Source organism: Pongo pygmaeus, chromosome 17, assembly GCF_028885625.2.
Source record: "Pongo pygmaeus isolate AG05252 chromosome 17, NHGRI_mPonPyg2-v2.0_pri, whole genome shotgun sequence".
Lineage (NCBI taxonomy): Eukaryota > Metazoa > Chordata > Mammalia > Primates > Hominidae > Pongo > Pongo pygmaeus.
The window spans coordinates 77,191,869-77,213,766 of record NC_072390.2 but is presented as its reverse complement, the minus strand read 5'-3'; the positions used below and the strand labels follow the sequence as shown (position 1 = coordinate 77,213,766).

Sequence of the window (21,898 nt, the reverse complement as noted above, 5' to 3'; positions counted from 1 at the left end):
TCATATATTTTGTGAAGTAATAGCATGGATGAAAAAAATGATAATGACAGTAAACATATAAGCACTTATTATGTTCCAGAGACTGTTTTAAGGGCTTTACAAGCATTAATTAGTTTATTATTAACAAAAATCCTTTGAGACTGATACTTTGAGACAGATACTTTTTGTTATCAACTTTCTTTTGTACACGAGGAAACTAAGGTTCAGAGAGGCACAACCTTGTCCAAGTAATTTACAAAGTCACTAGGTAGCAGAGATGGAAACTGAACCAAGGCAGCCTAGATTTATTGCAAGACTGGAAATCAATAAGAAACAGTAAACGAATTTTAGTGCTCAAATAAAGTTCTAAACCTCAACCTCACTGCTCCCCGCCTACACACATACTAGGGCTATGACATAATTTGCTATATGATGGGTACAAAAGATAGTTATTTCAATTTCATACTTAACTTGGGTAGGTAGCAATTTAATACAATTTAGGTAAATTATCTGGTCTCCTCTCTTTTACAACTCTATGGGCAGTTAATGTATTGGGATGTTATTCTACATATGAAATGTTAGGGAATAGTGAAGTAGGAGTAACCAATAAAATAAACATTTCCATAATCGCAATAATTGATTTTCTAATGCTACTGATAAATTTAACTATATTTTACAACTTGAAAGATATCCTATGTTGTTTCAGTTTATTTTAGTAGTCATTTACCTCAGTAAATCGAAAAGTATAGTCAGAAAGAGTTATGTAAGTTAGAAATTAAAATAAGATTTAAAAGATAGTTTGAGAAATAAAAGTGATAATTGAATAACATTCAAGGAACCAGTAAGGAGAGAAAACATTTTTAAATATGTTAAAGCTAAATTTCTGCCCCATCACACAGTACACAACTAGACACTGTTCAAAGCCATAAAATATATATCAACATAACATGATATGCAAAGCCTTTTTTTATTAAAAAAAATTCCCTTCTTCTTCTCAAAAAAAAAATCATTATAATTGAAACCAAAAGAAGCATGTGTTGACATACCTCAAACATTCTAGCAGCAGTACACCTCACGAGTGCTGAAGTATGGACAACACCATACCACAAAACAGTTAATAGTAACTCATGGTAGGCTGGGTTTGCACTAGAAGAAAAAAAAGAAACAGTGTTAAAATTGAGAGTCACAGTCCCTTACTGGTGTACTGAAAAACACGATATTTATAAGGAATACTAATGATAACAATATTTGCAGAACATATGGAATTACTTTGTTTGGTTAGATAGGTTACAACTAAGATTCTTGGCTAGGCGCAGTGGCTCACGCCTGTAATCCCAGCACTTTGAGAGGATAAGGTGGGCAGATCATGAAGTCAAGAGATCGAGACCACCCTGGCCAACATTGTGAAACCCTGTCTCTACTAAAAATACAAAAATTAGCTGGGCATGGTGGTGCGCACCTGTAGTCCCAGCTACTCAGGAGGCTGAGGAAGGAGAATTGCTTGAACGCAGGAGGCAGAGGTTGCAGTGAGCTGAGATCGCACCACTGCACTCCAGCCTGATGACAGAGTGAGACTCCGTCTCAAAAAACATATAAACAAACAACTAAGATTCTCTAAAAAAGATGTCACCTTCCTTATACAACCAAAATCTTTTAGCATATTCAGAAATCACACTTGTAACTTCTCTAAGAATTCACAATTGTGACAGATAATTCCACTCTTTTTAATAGCATGCAAGTTAAAATTATGAAGAAACAAATTTCTCCATGAGGAAAAAGGAAAGACCACTGGACTAAGAGTCAAGTGGGTAAGTTACAACTTCTGTGGGTCTTGGTTTCTGCATCTATAAAAATTGGGGAAGCAGTACATGTCCTATGTATGTCACATGGTTGTTGTAGAATCAAATAAAATCAACTCAAACCATCTATATGGAAGGGTATGTTGGCTGTGAAGCCTATGCAAATGAAAGGTGGTATTATTAACAAATGCATGAGTGTGTTTTCAGTAAAGACTGAGATAAAATTATTTTAGCAGCCAGATGATGTGATGATGAGCAGCACTAAGCAAATTAAACAGAGTGAAAATAGGAGCCAAAGAAGCTGGCTTTCACTTGGGGCTCCTTTTTCAGTTGTGGGAAACTAAATTTTCTTCAAATCTGTACTTGATTTTATTTCTCCAACTGCTTCAAAGAAAACATATGTCTGCACTCTTTCCCCTACTTTTTAAATTACAATGTATTGATTATAAAATATTAAGAATGAACAAATAAGCAAAACCAAGAAACAAACTAAAATACACAAAAAAACCCTTAAGTTTCAAAACCAAGAGAATTGGTGTGCATGTCAACTCTTTTAGACTTAAAATATGTACTCTATAAATCCAATCTAAAAACTTTATATGCCTTTTAGCAAACTATAAGCTGTTATTTCTTACCCCAATTCCACAAAAGAAGCCTTCAGGCTATCAAGAGGAGCATGAGATAATGAAAGCAGCGTCATTACGTCTTCTAAGAATCCAACTAACAGTTTTCGGTCTTCTTCCTACAGAGGAAAAATACTGATACTGAATTTCCAAACAATCAAGTAGAACTAAATACCATATTTACCTATCTGTAATTAGAAAATGTTACCAAATAAGGGGAAAATATCCAAATTTGGAAGCTATTTTAATTAAAAGATATTTATTAAGCATATCTATCATCAGAATGGTATGAAGACAGACTATCCTGATACTTTAATTTAGACCTGTGGTCTAATATAGTAGTAGCCACTAGCCACATGTGGCTACTTATATTTAAATTTAAATAAGAAATTATGTAAAGTGAAAGATTCAGTTCCTCAGTCAAACTGGGTACAGTGCAAAGGCTTAATAGACACACGTGGCAAGTGCCCATCTGATTGGACAACTCAGCTGTAAATTATTTCCATCACTGTAAAAGTTTGGATGGTTGGTCCTGATTTAGAACATTAAAAGGTATAATCTTTTATTAAAATTTACCTTACGAATTTTAGTTCCCATACATTTTGGCTCTATATAATACAAACTACTAGAATAGTTACCCCCTTGTAGAAAAAATAGTAGAAAATTGATTTCTAAGGAATGATCTTTGCAATATCCTAGTGGTGAAAACTGCACGCTTGGTAAAATATAGACTACTGTGTTCTTTTAAGAAACAGATGCACACCTTGATTAAAAAATAATCTGTGTTTTTCAAACTTTTTTCAATGAACTATTATTACTTTCATAATCAGAAAATATGTTAGAAAAAGAAAACCTGCTAAATTAAGAGAGTAAAAAAAAATAACGTTGTATGTTAAATTAACCTCAATGTATATGGGAAGGGAATCTGATAGTCTGTCAGAAAATAAATACATAATAAGGTCAAGTCGACATTAGGGACACAGGAGGTCAACAGTAAATAGCTTCTGAATGTATCAATAGATCCATGAGGAAGCCTGGATTACCACCTACCCTTTTTTTTTTGCTACATAATCAGGTTAGTTTAGAATGAAGTAGAGATAAGGACTGACAAAGTAATGGTTAACATGAAAAAAGGATGAATGTAACAGTTTTAGGACACGCAGTTTAACTGACAAATCAGCATCAGGACAACGCTGGAATGGTGAGTTCACCCATTTTTAGTTGCCTACTATTTCAAATATAAAATAGACATAACTTTGGAAAACAAGCTGGAAATCTGAGAAAAACCTAAATGTGAAATAAGAGCTATAAAATAAGACCTCTAAATAAGTATGAATTTTTTCGATTTTTAAAAATTTACTATAATCTTATTTATCATTTTTGGAATCTCAAAACAAGTAATACTGCTTATATATTTGATTCAAGATAATTTTTGTTTAATGCAATTTACCCTAACAAAAATTTTTGTTTAGTGAGATAAACATTAACTGCTGGTATGTGCTTCCTAAAATAAGAAACACTAGCAATCTGTGATTGCTACCTCAATAAACTATTTATTTTGTAATAAGCTGAAAAGTTCTTATCTCTTTACAGATATGAATAACATATTTAGACTTCATAATGACTCAAAAGAAATGCCCCTTATTCATTTATTCAACAGATCCATTCTGAGGGCCTACTATGAGCCAAACCTTGTTCTTGGCATTTAATTATTATGATTTAAAATGTTATTTATGGTCAAAATAAAAATATTAACAAAACTTCAAGAGGGTGAAAAAGAGAGAGAATAAAATACTGACATCACACATTATACAAGGACACTTTCCAAAGTTAAAGAGGAGAATGGTAGGCAAACTGTTGTGTCTGGCACTGTTAGGACTTAATATCTTTGATCTCCACAAATTTATGAACAATAGAGACAACTTATTAACATACATGACTTAAAATCTTTTACAAACAGAAAAGTATCCATATCAGGGTAGTATTAGAAACTAGTATAGAAAAGAAAAATTTAAAAGGATACTGTGCCACTTTAACAGAGCTGTAACTTCTATTGCAAGGTAATATGTGATACTGTATAACTGTATTTTAATACCATAGGATGATTCAAATTTGTCTTGAAAGAAGAGTATAATAACTGCTACCAAAACAGATATATAGACCAATGGGACAGAACAGAGGCCTCAGAAATAACACCACACATCTACAACCATCTGATCTTTGACAAACCTGACAAAAACAAGAAATGGGGAAAGGATTCCCTATTTAATAAATGGTGCTGGGAAAACTGGCTAGCCATGTGTAGGAAGCGGAAACTGGATCCCTTCCTTACACCTTATACAAAATTAAGTCAAGATGCATTAAACCCTTAAACGTTAGACCTAAAACCATAAAAACCCTAGAAGAAAACCTAGGCAATACCATTCAGGACATAGGCATGGGCAAGGCCTTCATGACTAAAACACCAAAAGCAGTGACAACAAAAGCCAAAATAGACAAATGGGATCTAATTAAACTAAAAAGCTTCTGCACAGCAAAAGAAACTACCATCAGAGTGAACAGGCAACCTACAGAATGGGAGAAAATTTTTGCAATCTACTCATCTGATAAAGTGCTATTATCCAGAATCTACAAAGAACTCAAACAAATTTACAAGAAAAAAAAAACCCCGTCAAAAAGTGTGTGAAGGATATGAACAGACACTTCTCAAAAGAAGACATTTATGCAGTCAACAGACACATGAAAAATGCTCATCATCACTGGTCATCAGAGAATGCAAATCAAAACCACAATGAGATACCATCTCACACCAGTTAGAATGGCAATCATTAAAAAAGTCAGGAAAAAACAGGTGCTAGAGAGGATGTGGAGAAATAGGAACGCTTTTACACTGCTGGTGGGACTGTAAGCTAGTTCAACCATTGTGGAAGACAGTGTGGCAATTCCTCAAGGATCTAGAACTAGAAATACCATTTGACCCAACGATCCCATTACTGGGTATACACCCAAAGGATTATAAATCATACTACTATAAAGACACATGCACACGTATGTTTATTGCGGCACTATTCACAATAGCAAAGACTTGGAACCAACCCAAATGTCCATCAATGACACACTGGATTAAGAAAATGTGGCACATATACACCATGGAATACTATGCAGCTGGAAACCATCATTCTGAGCAAACTATCACAAGGACAGAAAACCAAACACCGCATGTCTCACTCATAGGTGGGAATTGAACAATGAGAACACTTGGACACAGGAAGGGGAACATCACACCCCGAGGCCTGTTGTGGGGTGGGGGGAGGGGGAGGAACAGCATTAGGAGAAATACCTAATATAAATGACAAGTTAATGGGTGCAGCAAACCAACATGGCACATGTATACCGATGTAACAAACTTGAACGTTGTGCACATGTACCCTAGAACTTAAAGTATAATAATAAAAATAGAAAAAAGAAAGAAGAGTACAATAAATATGAATTGCTGTACTTTGAATTTAAAGAGAAAAATAAATAAGTTAGTACTGGGTAAAAATTCAGGAAACCATTGGAAAAGGTGTTCCTTCTTCATTCTTACATTCTAACTTCTAAAAGTGCTTTATCCTCAGTCAGTATTTCCACCTTACTGGTGGGACTGCCTCATACCTAAAAATTACTACTATGCTTTGAGACACATCATATGTTATTTACTTAAAACAATGTTAAGTAGAGTGTGGCAGCCTGTTACGTTGGTGGCCACCACTGAACCACACCTCCTGGTTCACACCCTGGCTTACTTCCCTACTTTTGCTTGAATCTGAGCTGCGCCTGTGACTTATTTAGCAAGGGACTGCAGTAGAAACCATGTTGTGCTAATTCCAGGCCTAAGCCTTAGCCTAGCAGATTCTGCCTTTTCATTCTTGGGAGGCATTAGCCACCATGTGGTAAGTCTGGCTCTGCTGCTTCAGAAGCCATGTGGAGACAGAGAGAGGTCCTGAGACTTACGTAGAGACCCCTTCAGCTAACCCACTTACTGCAGCAACAGAAGTGACCGCCAGCAAGAACAGCAGAAGAGGAGAAAGCTGAGTGAGGCCCAGATTGCAGAATCATGAGCAAATGAAACAGTTATAATAGACCATTATGTTTTGGGTAGTTTGTTATGCAGTAACAATTAAGAAAAATAAAGTACAGGTTAAGCATCCCTAATCTGAAAATCCAGAATGCTCTAAAATTTGAAACTTTGTGAGTACCAAACTGATACTGTGTGTGAAAGCCTGTCCTCATTTGCTGTGGCTGTTGTTTAACAGCTGATACAGGTATTCTGGTGATGCTACTGTGCTTTGTTACCCTAAGCACATTATTTTTTTGCTGTATTGATGATATGTCATATTTTCTTATTGTTAAGTACTTACATGTGAAAAAGTATAAGAAAATGATTGCTTATTGGTAGCATATAAATGCAAAGTCAGGAATGATGATCGGGATACCAACCAACCAGATTGTCCACATAGGTGGCTGAGACAGCAGCTCCTTTGCTTTCTGATGATTCAATGTACACAAACTGTTTCATGCACAAAATTATTTAAAATATTGTATAAAATTACCTTCAGGCTATGTGTATAAGGTGTATATGAAACACATTTTGTGTTTAGACTTGGGTCCCATTCCCAAGATATCTCATTATGTATATGCAAATACTCCTTTATCTGAAAAAAAAAATCCAAAATCTGAAAACACTTTCATCCTAAGCATTTGAGATAAGGGATACTCAACCTGCATTATTAAAAAGTACTTAGCTAAAAATGATGATAAGGTATAGTGTTCTACAGTGCTTTGTAGCTTAGTTCACCTAACATATGTGTTCTGCTTATCATTTATTTATGAAAAACTTATCATGGAACACAAAGAAACTCTGCTAAGTAAGTACAATCTAACACTTCTAACAAAATATCAAAAAGCTCATAATCTCTAAATTTATTTGTTCAACTGAGGTTTTACTCAGGCCCTTATTCTTCAAATATGCTATCCATTATAAATTATTTATTGAATAAAATAAGTAAATTGTTTTTCTTTATTGGTAGCAATGTCACTTACATTAAGAAGACACAATACTAGGCATTTTTCTAAATGGAAAGCCTTTTACTAGAGAGTAAGAATTTTTCCCTTACCTGAATATAACACGTAAGGACTCCTGTTGCATAAATGGGGACTGTAGCTTTAGTGAGGACCCCATTTCCTGCTGAGGAATCTAAAATTATTAAAATAATTAAAAAAAATAAGTATATTTTAAGTGTAAAGAAAAAAATCATAATGTGATTATATTTAAAATTACAACTGTTTACTAGGTTACAAGTAAATATTATCATTACTTTGGAAAACACATGTTTATTGGTGGTTGTAAAATACAATTTAGTGTTTCCTGAAGAGCCACTAGCATAAACATTTCTGATAAATGGCAAAGAACTTTAATAACTCAAATGAGATGGTATACTCTTGATTTCCGTAATTGGAAATCAGAACTTTCTTCTTGAAAGTCTTCTAAGTGTCCCTATAGGCAGGTTGTCCAAAATTTTTATGCTTTCAATTTGCAGTTTAGTAAAATGTAAATGCACTCACCTAAAAGCATATAGATATATGTTATTTGATCTATTTCTAGATATGAGGTAGTTTTCAGTACTAGCCTGATTTCCTGAGCCCCTCCTGCATCCTCAATAGGGTTTTCAGCCAGACAGAGCCCTGATTATTTTCATGGAGGGGGAAGGAATCATGCTAAGTAAAGCAGAGAAAAAGGGGAAAGCATGAAACCATAGTTGTGTGCCCTGTAACTGCTTTATAAGAGATTTTCTTATACAGCCTCTGTGGACAATTTCAAAAGAAAAGTTGTGAGAGGACAATTATCATTCACAGCACCAACAGCTCTTATTTACTGATCATGAGGCACTTTAGTTTGCTGTTATATTCCCAAGAATAGTTTTTTACTATACTTATTTTTTATATGGCTTTAAATTATTTTCTGAGGGTACTACATAAAGAAATTGAGTTGAAAAGATTTATTTAACTAACTGCCCTGAAGAAATTTTGCAAAAAAGTTCCATTTTCACATTAATTAGTATTTGAGGTTTGTTTATTCTCTTGGTGAGAGTACCTTTTTTGGGGAGGGAGTGTTGATGTTAATGTTAGAACATAAGCTTAAAGTATATTCATAGATATGGACTATATACAGGGGTTAATAATCACTTCTATTTATTTCAACAGCTAAACATTCATGGCTAACTAATAAATCCAAAAGCTGTCAGTTTTTAAAATATTTACCTTTTTTCTTCAATAATTTATCACAAGAATTAATAATAAACATATATTACCAACAGTTTAGGCATTACAAAATCAATCCTTTAAAAAGACATTAAAAATAAACGTTGGGAGTTATTTGTCCACCCCCGCCCCACACCCCAAATCTCTTCAATGTCTTCAGGCTTAAAAGAATTAATTTATTCATTCTCTGACTACTTCTGAGGACTGCCAAAAATGGTGTTTTCTAGACCATTCAACTCAAACCACTAAGGTGTATATATATATATATATATATGTATATATGTATACACACACACACACACACACACACACATATACCTAGAATATATATATATTCTATATATATAGATATATATATTCAAAATCAACCAAGTTAAAAATGGGGGTGGGGGTGCTACACATGTTCCACAGTTTATTCCTAGAAACTAGAAAAATACATAGGGACACAAGATCCATACATAAACAAGTCCTTAGGCCAATGGTACCATAACTAGACTTGTTAAAGTAGATGAGTGAAAACTATCAATGAAGTAGCTGGAACTACCCATTCAAGCCTGTAGTTTCTCTCATGTTTCATTTTGAAAACATATATGCTTATATACCATTCTTTTCTACTATGTTTAATTTTTAAAAGTATTATAGAACTAATTAGGAATTAGATGCAGCTTATTTTATAATTGTCAGTCTCTTGAATATACTACTTCAAACCTCTAAAGGTTGAGTACCCAGGTTGTAAAGCTCAGCCTTATATCAATTTGATTACAATGAAGGTATATATTTACAATCAGACTGACAGGGATTAATCTCACTGCCACTAATGGGAAGGATATTAGATGTGACATGGTTATAAAACCAAGAACTCCATAATATAAATTTTCCTTTTCAATTGTAGTTGCTAGTTCATTTATACAATTTACATATATGGGGAATATAGTATTTTTCCTGCATAAAGAAATGCAATTGTTTTTAAAAGTAATAATGAACAAACTCACCAATGTTTTCTTCAGATAGTCTTAAAATCTCCTGGAACTGAGGTTTTACCTAAGCAACCCAAAGAGAAGATTCAAAAAGTCTCAGGTTCAATGGGCAGATTGATTAAATGAAATGTTTACTACTGTTGCTACTACTATTTATTTATTTATTTAGCTTTATAGATGACTAAGCAAGTGGTCAGAAATGTAATAATTCTTAATCATGAGGCTTAGGATAAAAGAGTCAAATTAATGAAAATAAAAACTTTAAGGATAAATTTTTGAAAAAATCAACTCAAGTCAACAAGTGAATGGCCTCTGGTTTCTTTTATTAAATTAAAATAATTTCCAATATGATTTTAAGTGGTTGAAATTACTGCTTTCTAAAACTGAACTTGGTTATAGAAGGATTATTTAGGTAGATATTACATGGTTAGAATTATCGAAAAAAGCATTTGCCTGTATTTTTAAAAAATGAAAAGGAAATTCCAGTCACTTCAGGTGTTTAATAAGTAACATATTCATACTGTGATATTTATGTTCATCTTTTATTACAACTTTTCAAATTGAAATATGAAATACAGAGTTTAACTTCAAAATGTTAAGTTAGAACAAAGGTTTGCTTAAATTTTTTATTATTAAAGTTATCACAGATTTTAGGCCACTGAAGACAACCACTTACTGTTAAGTACATAAGTAGATTCCTACTTGCTTTTCTAAAAAAAAAAATAGCTACTTGTTTTGGAGATATCAAACAATTTTTGCCAATATTGATAACAGGAAAATCAAATTATATTTGTTTAACAACTGAATGCTAGTGAAAAATACAAAATAATTTTAATTTTGTTTTTCCTACAATAACATCAAGGTCTGGTTTTTGCCCTCCTCTCTGTAGGTGAGGCACATTAACTTATATATTTAGCTTAAACTGAGAGAAAGGCCAATGTTAAAAGGTTCACATACTGAATCGCACTTAGAGAAGTAAAAGACACTGAAGCAAATTCTTCATTTTACACATGAAAAGACTAAGCCCACATAATTTAACTTAAATAGTAAAGATCATAAACATTAGTCAACAGATAATAGGACCACAACCCAAGTCTTCTGAATTTTGTCCAGTTCCTTATAGCATACTATTTACTTTAAATGTTTCAACTATAGATTTAATAGTAAAGAGCTACACTAAATTAAATTTAATAATTAAAATGCTTACCTTTTAAATGTGTTTATTAACATTTGATTATAGAAACTACACCTTTTTATGTTTTTTATTAGCTCTCTAAAGAACTGGCTTAACAAAATGTTATGAAGACAAATGGATTAATAGGATTAATGAATAAATTAGGATCTAATGACATTCCAATGTTAATATTTGAAACTACAAAATAACTTGGATAGGCAAATGTGACAAATCATACTTTTGGTAATGACTGAAACATGTAGAATTTATCTCCAGTGTCCATGCTATTCTAAGAGGTGGTATCTTTGCAGCAAGTTTTATATATAAGTTGCTGTGGTTCCACAATCGCTTGAGGTTTTTACCAAAGTATGCTGAGCAAACAGCTGCTTCCTGAACCTGTGATAGACAGTAAGTACCAGCAGCACATTCAAAGGATTGTGGTTGAGTCCCCTAGCTGACACTTCCTATATTGAAAATCTTTGAGGATATCTACAATGAGTAAAGCTTATATCCAAGTCTGGATATGAACAAAGCTTTGGCTAAATCATCTTGTAAAAATCAGTAAACATAAGAATATTACCAACTAGAACTTTTTTTTACTATCATAGTATTCTAGGATATTAAAGAAGCAAATTAGATAAAAGAATGGTTCATGCTTTTATTTACTCTGTTACAGTGTAACACATTACATTTCTATGTCTTTTTCATATAAGAAAACATGGAATACAAGTTTTTACCTTAGTGTTTGTAAAAATTTTGCCAAATGTCCGGCAAAGGCGCCAGAAAAATCTGGAGAATTCATGGACACAGGCAGTTGAAGTAACATTAATTTTGCCAACTATTTCTATAAGTTGTGGCAACCTGAATATGAAAGGAAAGAAAAATAGGCAGGGGATACATATAAATTACTGTTGCCTTGCCAATTTCTGAAACAATGCAAATCTAATAACCTCTTCTATTTCGTTCTTTGAAAGGAAAGGCATTGTTTGGGACCCTCTGAATAGGTCGTAAGATTACATTATACTGTATACACTTAAAAAAGTAAGTTTTAACTGTTTGCCAGAAAATATATGAAATCTTAATGGTAGAATTCAGAGTACAGAGTTAACGTGACTCAAATCTATGGATCTGATGCTTCACACAAGAGCTTGGCTTTACATGGCATCATTTTAGCCTCAAAAATGAGAAGTCTAGATGTAGTTTAAAATCCATCACCACGATTGGACAAACGAGATGGCAGATAGATCATTTGGATAAAATACAGCAGCATCTTCTTCTCAGATAAATTACATATCCAATGGTGTGAATCCTCTGTGTCCTAAAGGTGTTTACCAAAAATGATGCCGAGTTACATTTTAAAAGTTCTGTTATATTTTGTCCTCAGGGCCAAGGCTAAATATAAGAGTTATCATCCATTCAAATTAATATGGAGGTGGTAACTTACAATTGATTGACAACCCACAGTAAACTCTCCCAGCCTGTTGTACCCTCCTGTTCTAGCTGGTAGTCATAAAGTTGTAGTAGCACTGCCAATTGCTCACGACTTCCGATAATAGTGGACACATCTTGAAGAGGCGACATAGGCCGAGGAAACCTAGTCACTACACATAAAAGAAGCAAAATAAATCATATGGAAATTGGCATTTTGGGAACTTAGATATTCTGTTGAAAGGAAAATAAGGTCCTTTCTCCTCACATTTAGTTACTTTCTTATTGTAAATTTTAAATATAAAATTGAAATACACTAATTAAGTCATTTTTTAGGAAAATCAAGAAATTCTTGTGATATGAGAACAAATCCAACAAATCTCAAAAGATTTTATTCTCATAGCAGAATGTAAGCTCTATGAGCAGAAATCTTTACCTATTTTATTCATGATTGTGTCCTAAGTGTCTAAAACAATGCCTGACATAAATATTTGTTCATGTTGTGTAATAAATTGGTACTAAAAATATTTGTGTGGGTTACCATTTTTATGAGAAAACAAATCTTCATTCATAACAAATTATAACCCAAATTTTATGTGTATATATAAATGGACATATAGACATATGGATATACCCTAAATGAGGATATAATAAATCCTTATTTATAATAAATACATTATAACCTAAATGAAGGGATAGTAACATTAACATTTACAGCTACTGTTAAAAGTCGGAAAGTTAAACTAAGTCAACAAGAATGAAAAATAAAGGACAATCACAAGAAAAGGTCACATAAATGTCAGAAGGAATCCCATAAGTATTAGAAGGAATATGTTCAGGATGGTATTGTTCTATCTAATCTCCAGCATATGCTTGGCAATAGATGACATTTAAGAATCATTTGTTAAATAAATGAAAGAATGATAACAAGTATTATGAGTTGAACTGCCCCCCGCCCAAATTTTTATGTTTAAGTCCTAACCTATAGTATCTCAGAATGGGATCTTATTTGGAAATAGGGTTGCTGTAGATGTAGTTAGACAAGATGAAATCATACTGAAGTAGTCCCTTATCCAATACAACTGATGTCCTTATAAACAGGGGAAATCTGGACACAGAAACAAGCACACAGAAAGTGTGCCATATGAAGATAAAGGCAAAGTTTGGGGTGATGCATCTAAAAGCCAAGAAACACTAAAGATTGCCAGCAAACCACCAGAAGCCAGGGGAGAGCCCAGAACAGCCTTTACTTCGCAGTTTTCCTAAGGAGCCTACCCTGCCAACATCTTGATCTCAGACTTCCAAAATTCAGAAGTGTGAGATAATAAATTTCTGTTGTTTAAGCCACTCAGTTGGTGGTCCTTTGTTAAGGCAGCCATAGTAAACGAATACAGAAAGCTAAAAAGAAAAAGGGAATTAGAAAGACAGGAAAATCCCTAGGCAGATGAAATGCCTAAATGAGTAAGAGTAAAGGGGTAGAACCTGAAGTGGCCAGCTGGGAGAGCTTTATGAAGTCTTATCTAAAGTCTGAATTTTCATTCTCCTCAATAATATCATTTAAAAACGTTAAATTAACTCCACACCATTCATTCTCAATTTTCCAAATAAAACTGACATCCAAATAGTATACACTATTTTTATCATGTGGCTTCATGTATCTTTGGACACACTGCATCATATTCCAAATATTATAGGTAGCCTACAGTTTACATGAAAAATGAAATTCAAAAAGATTAAGTGTCTGTTGATGTCCTCAATGTTATAATTCTTTGTCCATTAGACACCAGTAAGAGACATGGATAATTTCACAACTCTGAAAAGGCTGCAAAGGTGCCTGATACATAGCAATAGCTTGTCTATAGGCATTTGTCCTGGATGTTAAGGTGCAACAGGGTTATCAATTGCCTGCCAAGTCTCAAAGGTCATTTACTAGCTACTCGGAGAGTAAGATAAGAAAATACTGGCCTCTCCTGTCAATTTTATGTACTTCTGAAAGTCACATTTCTTCTTTGGAAAAACACAAATTCTGCCACAGATGCTTTTATATTTCTTTCTATCAAGGACATAGTAGAAAAAAGTAATTATATTTACCTTCCTCTATTAAAAATAAGATTAAAAAGTTGGGGAAGAAACTATAAGGAAAGCAGAAATGACAAGCTTCATATACTGGCACTAGTAACTATTAAAAGAATCTTTTATTGACTCAGATCTATTAATGGAAGGAAATATTTCAGCCTCCCCAGAAAGGCTATAAAAAGGCTATAGATTAAGAGCAACAAGAAAGTATAAATGTTATAAAAATAAGACAATGGGGCTTATCCATAAAAGATGAAGCCATATTGTTTACCATACGTATAATCTTATGACCATGAGATTCTACACACATAATACATTTTAATAATTATGCTGTCATATAAAGTGATTTTTAGACTTTTAATAAAAAACAATTCTTTGGGAAGCTAGGCTGCTAATATTCTACATTTTTCTTCCAGAATTTAAGTTCAGTACCTTCTATCTGTGGCACTTCACCATGAAGCTTGGCTTTGCTGGAGAAAGGTGCATTCTGTAGCACTAATGCAAAGAGAGATGGGATCAAGGACTGCAAGGCAGAAAGATACATGTGGAGTTTGTGTTCATCCAGCCCATGTTCTCCTTCCTGAAACATAAGGAGGTGGAAGCTAATTTTAGTCTTTTGAAGTTACATTGCTAATTGGATTTATGTATGATGTTCTTCCTTTGTGTGGCAAATCGAAGATTTAAGGACCTGTATGTTGGACTCAAACAAGCAGTAAGGCACTCTAGAGTGGTAGAATCTGTTACCTGGAAAACTATAGGGTAAACATCAGTCATTTCCATTTGGAGGGAATAGTTTTTATAATTTTACTTTTTCATTAGAGAAGGTCTTATCTTTTGAAATTTTATAAGACAGGGTAAAGAAATTAAAGTAAGGGACAGGAAACACTATCTTTTTTCTTGTTAGAATTGATACATAAATAATTGTACATATTATGGGGTACCATGAGATATTTTGATACAGGCATACAATGTGTAATGATCGAATCAAGGTATTGAGATACGCATCACCTCGAACATGTATCATTTCCTTGTGTTAGGAACATTCCAAATTTTCTCTTCTAGCTGTTTTTCAAATATATAATACATTATTGTTAACTATGGTCACCCTACTGTGCTATCAAACACTAGAATGTATTTCTTCTATCTAACTGTATTTTTCTGTTCATTACTCCCCCAGACCCCAGTTTCTGGTCCATTTCACTCTTTATCTCCTTGAGGTCAACTGTTTTAGCTCCCACATTTGAGTGAGAACATTCAATATTCGTCTTTCTGTACCTGGTTTATTTCACTTAACATAATGTCCTCTAGGCTACCTGCTGCAGCAAATGACAGGATAGCATTCTTTTTTTAATGGCTGAATAATATTCCATTGTTTATATATACCATATTTTATCTATTCATCTACTGATGGACACTTAGGTTGATTCTGTATCCTGACTTACGACTAGTGCTGTAAGAAATATGTGAGTGCTTGAAACTCAACATGTAAGTCCTCGAAAGTATGTATCTTTTCAATATACTGACTTCCTTTCTTTTAGATATATACCCAGTGGTGGGATTGGTGGATTACAGGTATTTCTGTTTTTAGTTTTGTGAGGAACCTTCACACTGTTTTCCATAGTGGCTGTACTAATTTACATTCCTACCAACAGTGTACGAAGGTTCCCCTTTCTCTACACCTTGACCAGCATCTGGTTTTTTTTTTTTTGTCTTTTTAATAATACTCATTTTAAATGGGGTGACATGATACTTCATTTTGGTTTAGATTTGCATTTACCTGATGATTAGTGATGTTAAACACTTCTTCATATACCTTTTGGCCATATGTCTTCCTTTGAGAAGTGTTTATTCAGATCATTTGCCCATTCCTTAATTGGATTTTTTTTTTTTTTTTTTTTTTGCTGTTGAGTTGAGTCCTTACATATTTTGGTTATTAATCCCTTGTTGGATGGAGAGTTTGCAAATATTTTCTCCCATTCTGTAGGATGTTTGTTCACTCTGCTGATTCCTTTGCTGCGCGGAAGCTTTTTACTTTAATATAATCCCATTTGTCTATTTTTGCTTTTGTTGCCTATGCTTTTGAGATCTTTCTTCAAAAATCTTTGCTCAGACCAATGTCCTGAAACAATGTTTTCTTTTAGTAGTTTCATGTCTTACATTTAAGTCTTTAATCCATTTTCAGTTGACTTACTGAAGAAACTGTCCTTTCCTCAATACATGTTCTTGGTGCCTTTGTCAAAAATGAGCTGGCTGTAAATGTGTGAACTTATTTCTGGGTTCTCTACTCTATTACACTGGTTAATATGTCTATTTTATGCCAATACCAAGATGTTTGGTTACTACTGCTTTGAAGTATATTTTGAAGTCAGGTAGTACACTTTTTCCAGATTTGTTCTTTTTGCTCAGGCTTGCTTTGGTTATTCAGGGTCTTTTGTGGTTCCACATGAATTTTCAGATTGCTTTTTCTATATCTTAAAGAATGTCCTCCATATTTTGATAGGGATTGCAATGAATCTGTAGATCACTTTGGGTAGTATACACATTTTTAACAATATTAATTCTTCTATGAACAACTAGATATGGATATCTTTTTTTTTTAACATTTCCTCTTCAATTTCTTTCATCAGTGTTTTATAGTTTTCATGACAGAGATCCTTCATCTCTTTGGTTATATATATTCCTAGGCATTTTTTTTTTAAAGCTATTGTAAATGGGATTGCTTTCTTGATTTTTTTTTTAGCTTATTCACTGTTGGCATATAGAAATGCTCAAACGCTAACCCAGCAGCATTTCATGCTATAATACTTCCCCTCTCCTACTTCCTATCTCTTTTTATAGATTTGGCACATAATATGCACACACAAATAATAATTTCTCTTCTAGTCTCTAAAAGAAACTTTTAGTACAAAAATTGGATCCAGAAGTTTCTGTTGTTCCATCAACATTTCTTTAATTCTTGTACGTGGGAAAAATTAAAAGTTCATTTTAAAAATGAGAAATGAACTACTGGAGTGGAATAACCACAGTTAAAGCAATTTTGACACTATGTAAGAAAGCTTTAGAGACTCATTTTCTCTGCATTCTGGAACTAGAGTTGATGCTTTATGTAAAATATTTACGTACTCAGAAGAGTCAAGAAAGAGCTGGCTTTCTGAATAACGTAGGAGTTACTTCCATGAAGGTGCATTTCAGTTAACAAATGCACATCATGCTCTTTCTCTTCCTCCAGCTTCAGCAAAGCAAAACTTCCTCAAATCTCTTTCTTGGCTCCAGTCCAACAGCATCTTTAACTGGTAATGTATTAGCACGTTAAGCTAAGGGCACTTTCTGTCTCTGTTCCCTAACATTCTTCCAAGATGGCTTAGGACAGACCTTTTAAGCTTCTATAAACTATATAAACAAAGGAAGAACTTACCCTGAGAAGTTTTTCAATCTTGTTCAGTAGTGTAAGTATAAGATGAGACTGTAAATTTCCAAGTTCTGTAGTCCACGCAGCGTAAGCTGGTAAAAATACTTGATGTGTAGCACTAACTACTCTTTCTGAGGGATCACCCAAGGCTGACAGCAACAATTCAAAACCCTGTCAATGAGAAAAAGGCAAATGTAGATTTTTAAAGGGATAAACTTAAAATAAAACACTTAATAAAAAGTAATAAAAGTTTCAATAAATTAAGAACATATTTTTAAGCAAGAAAGAAGGCCATCCATAATCCTAGCCTTGCCATGTATCCACTGATGAGCAAACCAAAGAGAGGGAGTGGTAAACATAGAATACCTCTTGCCAATTTCCTGCCAGAAAGCTGTGGCAGATACTATAACTGAACTGTAGCATTCTCTCCTCTGAGCTGCAAAATTGAAACCAGGCAGCCATCCCCAAATGACTAAAGTTGACACACCTGCCATCCTTATGATACATTATAAAGTATCTAAATCAGAGATTTGGAATATTATAATACTTAGAATTTTATAATGGAGTAAAATGAGTTCATTCTGAAAAACATACCTGATGATATTTGTCTGGATCGTCAATGTATCCCATAATGATACCAAGGCTTTTGATAACAGCTTCTCTTACCAAATCTGCCTTATCTTCCATTAACATTTGTTGCAACATTGAAAGAACCAAGGAGCTACGGATTTCTTTCTGAAAATAAACATGTTTTTACTATTTATTTACACCTAAGCACAGAAGTATAGAAAATAATATGACAAACATCAGTGTGGTCAAAATCCAGATTAAACAGGTATTAACATTTTTATTAAAAATGCTGACTAACTGCTGATGTACAGAGATTTTGCTTCAGACCTTTGTTTTTTGAAGACATAAAACATTACAGATACAGCAAAAATATCACTCACTCCCAAATCCCTTCCTCCCTAGAGGCAATAACATCTACTCTGAATTTGGTATTTATTAATCATCTCTCAGCATGTTTTTTATATCTTTACTAAATACGTAAAAATCTCTCAAATCCTTGCAGTTCACCCTAGGAGGCACTTTCAACAAATCAACAAAGTCTACTACAAACTCTACTACAAATGGACAATGACTCTCGTGTCACTATTTGTTTCACTCAGAGAAGAGCACTGAGAGTTTTAACAGGAGGAACTACAAAAATCTCTCTGGCAATTAGAAAATTTGTCTGGGATATGGTGAGGAAACATTATAAAATCCTGGCATTCCTATTTCTTTGAAGAAGTGGGAAAAAAAATTTAAACAGGATAATAAAATACGAGAGTGAACTTTAAAAATACTTAAAAATTGCATTGCTCTTTTTTATGCTAATATTTAATATAATGTACACCCACTGCTGTGCCTTGATTTCACGCAGAATATTTTACAGTTACGATAAAGAATGTTTTAGCTTCATGGCTGAGGTTAGGATAAAGAGCTACCAATATACAAATTCATGCTCCTCCTATCCTACTTGTACTAATATTGCAATTTAATCAATTTATAAAATTCTTAAAACATAAACTTGTTTAGGTCCTTTTTACATATAATAACTAGGATAAAATAAAAATAAAGGCAGAGGACATGGCTATTTGCATAAATTTACAGCATGATTTGGTATGTAGAGCAAGGCTTGAGAGACATTTTTAAAAAGTCTGGTTTTCACTTTAGAAACAAAAATACACGCAATTTTAGCATATCTTAAAACACATTTAGGTTGGTGAATATATAACATCTTTCGGTACAGCCTCATTTATTTACTTTTTAGGCTAAAAATTGCCCTAAAACATCTTAAACTATCTAAAAGGACTTGTTGGTTGGTATCCGCACAAGGCAATATGACAGAGGAAAATAAGGTTCAAGTGGGCATTTGCTTCATACTGATTTAGGCAAGGGTCACATGTGGCAATCAGTTTTAGTATGCCACAGGGACCCCACCAGAGCACTCACTGGTCAGGAGGCATTACTCTATTTAAGTCATGAACACACTGAGAAACTGCCGACGTAGAGAGATTTTACTGCTATCAGTGACAATGGGGTACGCAGAAGGCAAGCACAGATCTGCTGAGGAAACATTGTATCTATTATTAATACTGCTTAGTATTCTAGGAGTAGAGTAGAACAGCCTATTTATCCTTTGAGAGCAAGGGATGCTCATCTGTCTTGGAACAATAAATAATAAGATGCTCAAACCCATTTGCATCAATCTGTATGATTTATCACAACAATAAGGCATTTTCTTCCATTAGAAAAACATTAAAAAAATTTCACCGTGCCTAGTTCCTGGTGAAGGTACGGGAAAATAAAAACTCCAAGGTACTGTTAGTAGGAGTATAAATCCACTGGCAATGAATGCTGTCTACTTGGTTTCCTTGAAGTGACATTCTCACTCCATCCAGTTTCATGAAAATGTCTGCCACATACCCAAGTCTGAAAAACCAGTTTGACTGTAAGTGTTTCTGTGAAGTAAAATTGGTGTCCCACTAAAAAAAAAGCAGCTAGTTGAGCTCATAACTCAAACAACTGCCTAAGTGCTTTTCCTGCAAATGGCTATGATTTTTCAGTATGCAGCAAAGGGTTTTTATATGAGTGCTTTCTATGTTGTCTCACAGAATATTAAAAAGATGCATGCTTCACAGGTCAAAATTTAGTAAAATTAATAATTTTACTGATTCAGCAAACTCCTTTTTAGGTGAAATTGGCTTTTTCTGCAAAAGCATGGCAGTAAAGAATACAATCATTATTATAATAGTACATTTGGGTGCCACTGCCCTGATTAGTGCTAATGCAGCAGCATTTTTGCCCATCCCTGCTTTTGCACCAACAATATAAATTTCAACACAGTGAAAGAGACAAAAAGTGTCTTATTAATATGAAAACAGTTTTCTCTTCATGGATCTTTTTGGAAGCATCTCAAGGAAACCCCCAGGGTCCTCAGACCACACTATGAGAACTGCTGATATAGTTTAATATATTTATACTCATCCAAAATCAGTGGTAATGTACCTATGTGTCTGCAATGCCATACTGTACTAATGTGAGTCTCTTCTTTTTTGGATCATCTCCTTTATTAAGACAGCATGTCTAGGAGATATTTGGACTCAAATCTATAAGACACTCAAAAAAAGGTTTTTCTATTATTAGAAAACTAGTTTAAAGAAAAAAAAAGACAATCTTACAGGAAGGTAAGGTGCCAGTGCTCCACAGGATTCTGCCACAAGCAGTCGTCTTTCTGGGTATTTGTGATTAATCTAGAGCAAAAAAAATAAAAAACCAAGTATAAACAGCATACCCTCCCTTCCTTCAAAAGAGAATTACATTTCACCACAAATCCTGTTAAAAATGCAATAAAGCTTCTTCCTTTTCCACTTCTGGGAATCCCTGTTTGACTATACCTGGATCAGGAATGAGGGAGTGAGGGAGAACCTAAATATGAGGTTACAGGGGTCATCTGTTAAAGAAAAAAGGGAAAACCAAAGATGACAATTTGGCAAGGTATCTAGAGATTATGGGCTTGCCTAAGACTACGCCTTCCTTAGAGTATCAGGAGAAACCAGGACCTTTCCCTAGCAATAGTAGAATATTTTTAAATTTGGAAAACTCAGCTTCTGGATCTTATAGATACGGTCTATAATATGTGCCAGTCTTCTTTCTTCAACCTAAGGGATGAGGAAGTAAGTTAATCAATGATTTGACCAGAGCCCTTACTAGAAATATGCTTTTATTTTTAAAGTAAGCAGACTTCAATCCATTCCTCTGTTTGCAAATGCAAAATGATGGGGTTTTGCTATTGTGATGACTACACTGAACCATAACCAAAAATAACAAAAAAATGACACATACTGGGTTTTGTTCCCATATGTCTTCTTCATAGAATATAAATCTTTCTTTGACTGGAAAAGAAGTATATTTGTTCTCATATTCCCATATGAAAAGGTGACATAATTCATTAATGTATTGGATGCCTAAAATTAAGAAAAAAAATTATATAATAATCTACTGGGCAACAAACTGGAGGTAGGCGGCTAGATAGATCCCCGATATCCAAGTTTACTCAGGTTACAGAAGAGGTGGCAGTAGAGATGTTT

The 21,898-nt window shown here is 33.7% G+C and overlaps 1 protein-coding gene across 4 annotated transcripts in view; it reads right to left on the bottom strand.

Annotated features, from left to right (window-relative positions):
• Window positions 1-21,898, bottom strand: part of RELCH (RAB11 binding and LisH domain, coiled-coil and HEAT repeat containing) — a 118,802-nt gene that overhangs the window by 30,572 nt on the left and 66,332 nt on the right. For 3 of the 4 annotated variants that reach the window (XM_054461277.2, XM_054461280.2, XM_063653782.1), the window contains exons 13-22: window positions 20,990-21,061; window positions 18,360-18,500; window positions 17,772-17,936; window positions 14,789-14,936; window positions 12,297-12,453; window positions 11,590-11,713; window positions 9,694-9,742; window positions 7,558-7,637; window positions 2,414-2,520; window positions 1,026-1,125 (exon numbers count right to left, since the gene is read on the bottom strand). In XM_054461277.2, the coding sequence (XP_054317252.2) occupies window positions 1,026-1,125; window positions 2,414-2,520; window positions 7,558-7,637; window positions 9,694-9,742; window positions 11,590-11,713; window positions 12,297-12,453; window positions 14,789-14,936; window positions 17,772-17,936; window positions 18,360-18,500; window positions 20,990-21,061 (1,143 nt within the window). Of the gene's footprint in view, window positions 1-1,025; window positions 1,126-2,413; window positions 2,521-6,993; window positions 7,096-7,557; window positions 7,638-9,693; window positions 9,743-11,589; window positions 11,714-12,296; window positions 12,454-14,788; window positions 14,937-17,771; window positions 17,937-18,359; window positions 18,501-20,989; window positions 21,062-21,898 lie in introns of all 4 variants that reach the window. The other variant, XM_054461284.2, reaches the window with a different exon arrangement.